This window comes from Numenius arquata, chromosome 2 (assembly GCF_964106895.1).
Source record: "Numenius arquata chromosome 2, bNumArq3.hap1.1, whole genome shotgun sequence".
Classification (NCBI taxonomy): domain Eukaryota; kingdom Metazoa; phylum Chordata; class Aves; order Charadriiformes; family Scolopacidae; genus Numenius; species Numenius arquata.
This window is the reverse complement of record NC_133577.1, coordinates 49,433,021-49,440,514: the sequence shown is the minus strand read 5'-3', so window position 1 is coordinate 49,440,514 and position 7,494 is coordinate 49,433,021. Positions and strand designations below refer to the sequence as shown.

At 48.8% G+C, this 7,494-nt stretch overlaps 1 protein-coding gene across 1 annotated transcript in view; it reads right to left on the bottom strand.

Moving 5' to 3' along the window:
* Positions 1-3,266: 3,266 nt before the first annotated feature.
* The window catches only part of LOC141474542 (TOG array regulator of axonemal microtubules protein 2-like), a 31,646-nt gene continuing 27,418 nt past the window's right edge, over positions 3,267-7,494 (bottom strand). Inside the window, exons 22-24 of the mRNA XM_074162491.1 lie at positions 6,915-6,968; positions 4,693-4,971; positions 3,267-3,377 (exon numbers count right to left, since the gene is read on the bottom strand). Of these exons, the coding sequence (XP_074018592.1) occupies positions 3,267-3,377; positions 4,693-4,971; positions 6,915-6,968 (444 nt within the window). The remainder of the gene's footprint in view (positions 3,378-4,692; positions 4,972-6,914; positions 6,969-7,494) is intronic.

The window sequence follows — 7,494 nt, the reverse complement described above, 5'->3', positions numbered from 1 at the left end:
GGAAGCTGCTGGAGAGGCACCAACTGGGACAGCTGGAGGCAAAGGTGGAGGCAGTGGCATTGGTTTTATTCTGTGTGTTTGAAGAAGGGGATTCACCCTACAGAGTTTATAGCTACAGATGTACATAGTTTATTTTAATGTTGGCTTTTAAAAAAAAAATGAAAAAATAAAAGGAAGTATTTTTCAAAATTTTATATCTTGAGCTCATCTTCCCCAAGAACCTTGCATAGATACCAAAAAAATAAAACCTGTGTGTAAGTGCAATTTGTAACTGTAAAAAGGAAAATAATATATTTATATCCATATTTAAAAGTAAGAGATGTGCATATATCTATCTATTTACTTACAAAACAAGAGACAGGCTTTGGAAGCATTTGGGCTATAGGATTAGATGGCTATTAGAGAATGAGAGACCAGGACCTGCTCGCCCAGAGCATATCTGTATCTATCAGTATAGTCAGGTATCAAAACAAAGCAGCCTGATTTATGTTCGTATTATCCTCCATATACTGGCAGAGTTTTGAAAGAAAGAAAAATTGAAGTTTTGGGGAGAAGAAAAAATAGGAAAATAACAACATGAGACACGTGGAAGGTTAAAAGAGCCTTGGCAGGTTCTTGACAGGTACCAGCACCTTGTGTGAAGCAGGGAGGCCAAAGAATACTGCAGGGAGATCTCCCCATCCCAGGGGTGCTGGGGTCTTAGGTTTATTTGCTGCATTTTTTGCTATGTCTAAAGCTCTACAGGACTCCAGCTTGCCAGATACTGTTGCACTGCATTACCTCTTAAGGAGTCTCTTTTTCTTTTTAGTACAGCACTAAAGTGGCGAAATTATTTAGTAGACTCTTCTCAAATGTTTTTTGCTGCTGTTTTTTGTTTTAAACTCTCAACTTTTGGTGGCGGGGAGCGCTCAGGAACTCACCTCTGTGAAGTCTTGGCGTGTGATGTAGGCTGGGGACCTGGCTTGGAAACACTGGTGTCTCTGGGGACCCTGCAGAGCCACGCTGTTATCGGAGGAGAACAGCACTGGGTAAAGCACCCCCTGAAAAGCTTTCCTGGAAGTTGCTCCTTTTGTTCCTCCATTTGATTACTAAAATATCTGGGAAGTCCAGATTTTGGAGTTCTGTGCTTAAATCTACCAGTGGTTACATGTGACCTTAATCATGTCCCTTTATGCAGCTGTCGGTGCATAAACACGTTATGGTGCTAAGCGTTCATGAACGCTTGGCACCCGAAACCCTCTGTTATGCAGCCCTGTGGGGCCGTCTCTCTTTGCTCCCCATCTTCCCCCAGCCATACCCTCTATCCCAATTTTTTGTGGAGCATCGGGATCGCTCCCCTGCTCCTCCACAGACCAGAGCTGCCCTGATCTGCTGTTCGCTGGCCTTTAGCTGTCCCTTTGGGGAGGGACTCTTGATCAGGGAGTGGAGCGATAGAACAAGGGGGAACAGTTTTAAACTGAAAGAGGAGAGATTTAGATTAGATATTAGGAAGAAATTCTTTCCTGTGGGGGTGGTGAGGCACTGGAACAGGTTGCCCAGAGAAGCTGTGGCTGCCCCATCCCTGGAGGTGTTCAAGGCCAGGCTGGATGGGGCTTTGAGCAACCTGGTCTAGTGGGAGGTGTCCCTGCCCATGGCAGGGGGGTTGGAACTGGGTGATCTTTAAGGTCCCTTCCAACCCAAACCATTCTATGATTCTCGACTTCACTTCTGAGCGCTGGTCAGGCCCGGGTCCCAGCTGACCACGGTGCAGGAAGTTACTCTGCCAGATCCGCTCCAGGCCTGTCCCCACGCAGGACGAAGGCAGCCTTGCCCTTGTCACCTCGGGCGAGGCGGCACCTCCGCCCTGCGCTGAAGGGGGCTGTGCCTCGAAATGTCCCCCATGATGCCAGGGGCCTGCCCGGGCTTCTCCTTTTAGCCCGCCCGGCAGCGCCCACAGCACCAACGCTTGTTTCACACCTACTTTTACCTCAGCGCTGCCTGTTTTGTAACCTCCCACTGGACCCGCTTGCTCAAAGCCCCGCCCCGCCCGCCGTTCCGGGCACAGCCTCTTCCCGCCCGAGCCGCTATCGAGCACGGGGGCGAGCGCGGCAGGGGAGAGGGGCGGTGCCGGGTGGGCTGTGCCGGCCGCCGATTGGCCGCTGGGCCGGGAGGGGCGGGGTGCTGGCTACCGCCCTCCCGGGGCGCGGGGTGGGGGCGGGGTAGCGGTGCGGGGGACGCCGCAGCGGGTGCGCCGCGGTCGGCCCTAGGCCCCGCCGCAGCGAGACCTTACAGTGACGCCGACGGGCCGGGGTGGCGTGGGGCAGGGAGGGAGCACCGTGTGGGGAATGGGGATGGGGGAGGTCCGCTTGGTGAGGCGTTACTCCCTGCCCCAGCCCGCCCAGGCGGCGGCTGGGAACGCCCCCAGCTCCCAGTGAGGGGGGGGTGGTGTGTGTGGTTTCGCTCCGATGACCACTTCTTGAGCAAAAATAACCCAGCCTCAACCAGAAGCGTTGAAAGGTTTCCTGTCCTTCTTCAGGTACTTTGAAGAAGACCCTGAAACTGGAGGAGGCACGTGGCCACCTTCCTGCCACTGCTGAGCACACCAGAGCTAAATAAAGCCACTCTGTTATCAGAGGAGAACAGGTACAAGCAGCTCTCCCACTGGCACGGGGAGACAGCAAGGACCAAATTCCTCTCTCAAATGCTGACTGCAGCACAGAGGGGAAAAAACATGGTGTGCATCAACCAACCAGTAGTGGGTCTGAATGACAGGAATAGCTACAGAAAAAGGCCACGCTGAGACGTCCGTTGACCAGAACTGCTCAGGTGTTGTCTTGCTGGTACTGTTTGAGGGCCAGAAAGCCAGGCCAAACCACATGCACGGAAAGTGCTACTTTTGGGAATGGCATCTTGGTTCTAGACTGGGACTTCCCATCAAACCAGCCGTCTAAAAAGGACTTTGTTCAGATAAGAATACCCTGATTGAAATTACTTGTCCCGAGTCAAACAGCAGAGACACCACCCTCCCACAGCCTCCACAACACTGTTCTTGCCACTGCACTGGATCTTCTGAGCTGCAACCAGTGGGTGTCTCTTCCCCTCTCTCAGTTTTTGTGAAAACCCTCCAAGGGCAGCTGTGTTCAGCCTAAAGCAGAAGCAGACTTTTTTTATCACAGAAGATTTTTAGGGCAAGGAAACAACCTCTGGCTGATCTCCACCGGAAAGATTTTCCTGAGGAAGAGACATGTAAAGCTTGTCATGTGCATTGTCAGATATAACGCAAGTGCTCAGTACCCTCCATCGTGAGGTAAGTTGTCCTGGGCCTTCGTCAAGCCACTGTTCTTAGACTTCCTGCGGTCCTTGGCAGGTGGCGCTTCACATTTATGTTCTTCTGTCTCCTACAAGGGTATATAAAAACACATGAATCATAGAAGATAATATAGCAAATGACTTGTTTAAAACACAAGTTATAACCCGGATCACTGCTACCAAGAAAGGCTTAGGAAAACACTTCATAACTTAGAGAGGGAGACAGGCCAGAGATTCCGTGATGTCTACTGTTGGTTTTCAATAACCCAAGGCAGGTTACAGGTGCTACCATCCTGGGCAGCAGTATAAGATCCTGCATTTGTTAAACTTGAGCACAAATGAGAATAATGCGAACTGGTAGGGAACAAGCCTTCTTAAAGGGAACAGTGGGACACTTTTGGACTCCGCAGGTTGGCCCATTGTGTTGGGCGTTGGTCTGGATCACACTTACTCTCCCTGTTCCTGCACAAAGGCTCATTGCTTTTCTAGGCTGTAAATGGAGAGGAATGAAAGAACAACAAAAATAGGGATGATTTTTTTTGGCACTACTGCTTCCTTCATCTGTTGCAAAGATCTCTATGATCCTCAGAAGCACTGTTCTCACTTCCTTGCTTTATTGGGAGGGTGCATGGGGGGTGGTGGTGTTCGGTTTTTTTACACTTGAAGGTAAAACCATTTTCTCCTATTTTAATTTCCTCTTTGTGGCTGATACTGAAAAGGCACTCACTTTATTTCCAATCATACTGGTTCCTACACTAGATTAACAGACCAAGGATCAACAGTTTATTCCCAGGACAAAAATTATTTAGCAGAAGAAGAATGATATAGATAGATTAGGTATGTTTAATCTCATATTAGAGAGGTCTCTTTCTTAGTGGACCCCTTCATGTTACCCAGTACAGTCATTTCCCCAGCAACATTCTCCATGCTGTGAAGTAACTTTCTTCGTATTTATATTACCTTCCACTCTTTTATGGTTTTTATTATTTCTAGCCAGACATCGAACATTTTTCAGGTTTGGGGAGGTGAAATAAAGAGAACACACACTGAGGGGCAGAAGGAAAAAGGAGGGCCAGAAGCACAGGCCTCGGTGACAGCATGCTCCCTGTAGAAGCTTCTGTCCTCAGATAAACACAAAGTTGGTATCGTACAAAGGGGCTACCTGCAAGGAAGAGGGAGGAATTCAATCTCCCTGGACTAGTTGATAGTCAATTTCTTTCCTGAAATTAACTCTGGGAAAGAAGGCCATGAAAGACAATTCATGCTGACTCATCAGAGGTCTCCCACTATACAGACAGAGCTGCAGCAGGATTGGGGCTTATTCCACCTTTTTATCTCCAAATCTGCAGATACCCTTCCCTTCCATCATTCCCCTTCTGCCTCCTGTCCCTTCCCCCTGCCCACACAATTTAAGGTGACAGATATCACTAAGAGAAGATTGACGTACGGGACTCCACTAGCCATGAGAGCCGTCGTTGCTCGTGTTGGTGTCACACGCCCCACCATGATTCCCAGGGATTGATCGGTTCCTTTCTGAATGAACTCATTGGAGTCCCCCATCTTCTGGAGCAAGGTACGAGTAACCTCATCCACTTCATGGTCCATGTGCTTCTTCATGTTCCTGAAGAGCCCTCCAAGAGTGCTGATTGCACAGCGAGACACCTTTGAGCGGAGGTTGTTCACCTGAGAAAGTCATGAGGGGAAACGTAAGAATTACCCCTAGACAAAAGTCCCAGGAAACAACAAACCCGTGTATGACGTACGTGGGACGCAATTATACATAATGTTCTTACCTCTTTTGTAACGGCCAAGGAAACATCATGAAGTCTACAAAGAAGGACTTCTGAGTGGCAGATAGCCAGGCGCCTGATGCTGCGGAGTCCCTCTGCCTTCTGCTGCCTGAAAGGCAATTACCAAAAGGATTGATTTTTCTCACCACCCAAGAACTGGGCAGCACCCTCTGAAATTACCAGAGTGTCAGCTCAAACAAACAAAGGCAGGTGCTTGTCATACAGCGCTTCATTAAATCCTGGAACCTGTTGCCACAGACTGCTGTGGTGGTTAAAAGCGTACATAAATCCAAAAGGCAAATAGATAGTTTCAGAGTGGATAGGTTAATTTGTGGCCATTAAACGAGACAGCCTCTCCAAAACCCCTGGCACACAAAGTCCCTATGTTGCTTCTTCCTAGAGGCTGGGAGAGTGTGCCACATTTCTGTTTCTTGTACGCTCCCTGGACCCTGTCCCTGTGATATTGTCCCACCTGGCTGCTACTGGAGCTTTTTCCCTTCTCGCTGTCCCCAGAGGTGAGTTCAGGAGTGACAGTCTGCACTGCCACTCAATAGCTGAATTTGCACTCTGCAGTCTAGTTGTGTGTCCATATCGTGTCCACTCCACACCCCATCTACCCAAAAAATATGGCAGTATGTCCTAAAAGATTCCACACCTGGGCAAGAACAGCCAAAACGTGGGATTTTCCAGAACATCCCTACATAAAATAACACCCACAACAGCAACACGTTATTTAAAAGTGCTAAAAATCCCACATCTTTCAGCACTTTCTTTATGAAGGACCTGAGCTACCTGAAGGCACATGATGCAGTCACTGGTTCACCAGGGCTACAGGGCAGGACTGGGGACACGTCCCCACTAGGGTCCCTGAGTGTTACCTGGACCCCCCCACACCTACAGCAGCTCTTTGCAGCTCACAGGGCTCCTTATTTACTCAGCAATACTTCTCCCTAGTTGCATTCAGCATCCCAGCCGCGTATCAGCAATAAAGGAATCATTCCTGTGGGGCATTCCCATTATTTAGCAGAACTAACACTGGAGCTGAGGGGCCAGTGGATCTCAGTCCTTTTGCTGCATCAGCAAAATTATTTGTTAAATTCTCATCTCTCCTATCGCTACAAACCCACATGTGGCAAAGGGACAGCAACAGTGTCATTTAAGAGAATGGAAAGCTCAGATTCGGCATAGGCTGGATCCTTTTTTAAGTCTCTTTCTCTGTTAATCCTCACAAGGATGTAAGTCCTCACAAGGACTTCCTGTCACACAAGGTTTCACTTTTTCTCCCAGTGCAAAAATAGGCAGTGTTGGTGAATCTGCTTCAGATCTCAAAGGATTTAGTTCAGAATCTGCTCCAAGGGAAGGTTTTCTCCTTCAAGTGTAGGAGGAAGGAGTGGGAACATTTCTCATTTCATGCAAAACACCTCGTTTTTCTCTGACCTTTGTGACAGGAGAGAGCACACAGGGAGATAAAAGGTATGAGCAGGAGGTAGAGAAACGTTTTTTTTCCCTGCTGTGCATTTCCAGGGCCCCAAGGTACCTCCCCTTGGCTCCAGCTCCTGCCATTCAAAATCCTGTGCTGGGGTCATTTTCACTGGATCACCAAAGCACATTTCCCAGAGACTGGGCTCTGGGGGGAGCCATGTGAGCACATCACGGAATTGAAAAAAGATACAGGATTGTTTGCGACTAAACTTTCACAGTGCTACCCATGCACCTCTGAGCATGGGTATCATCCAAGCCAGCACCTCCGGTGCCCGGGCCCGCGGCGTCCATCTTGCCTCCCGGTGCCTGCTGGGAAGTGGAGTCCCGGCCCTAGGCCCCCGGCGGCCATCTTGCCTGCTGCGCTTTCTTGTTGCAATCCTTAAGTCTCAGGATAAAAACGTCAAAAATCTGTCAAGAAAACAAAAGATATGAAAGCTGGCTTGAAATGTCTTTGATTCAAGAAGGGGTGTAGAAACAAGTACCCAGAAATATAAAAGGTGAACGCAATCCCTTCTGTCACCTCAGCCCTTGCTAGCACAGTTTCACTGTCTTCCTGTGGGCACTGTAGCGATTGCACAACCTCATGCTAGTTGAAGAGATTTTCATATTTTATATTAAGAGGTTTGAGTGGGGACAGGATAGTTCATATGGTGTTTCTCTTTACCTATAAATCACTACATAAAGATAGCTTTAGATCACTGTCATCCAACTGTCCCTAAAGGCCCTACCAGCCCTTGCTGAACTCCAGCCAAGTTCTCACAAAGAGTGGGGGGACCAACAGAGTTAATGGCAGGGATAGCCTGTATCTGCAAGGCTGAAATCAAGTGCACTTCTGTTGGTCATCCTGTTTATTCATCTGCCATCTCCTGCCCACCACAGCAAAATCAGAACAACTGCGGCTTCTGTCCCTCCTGCAGAGGCAATTGAGCGGATG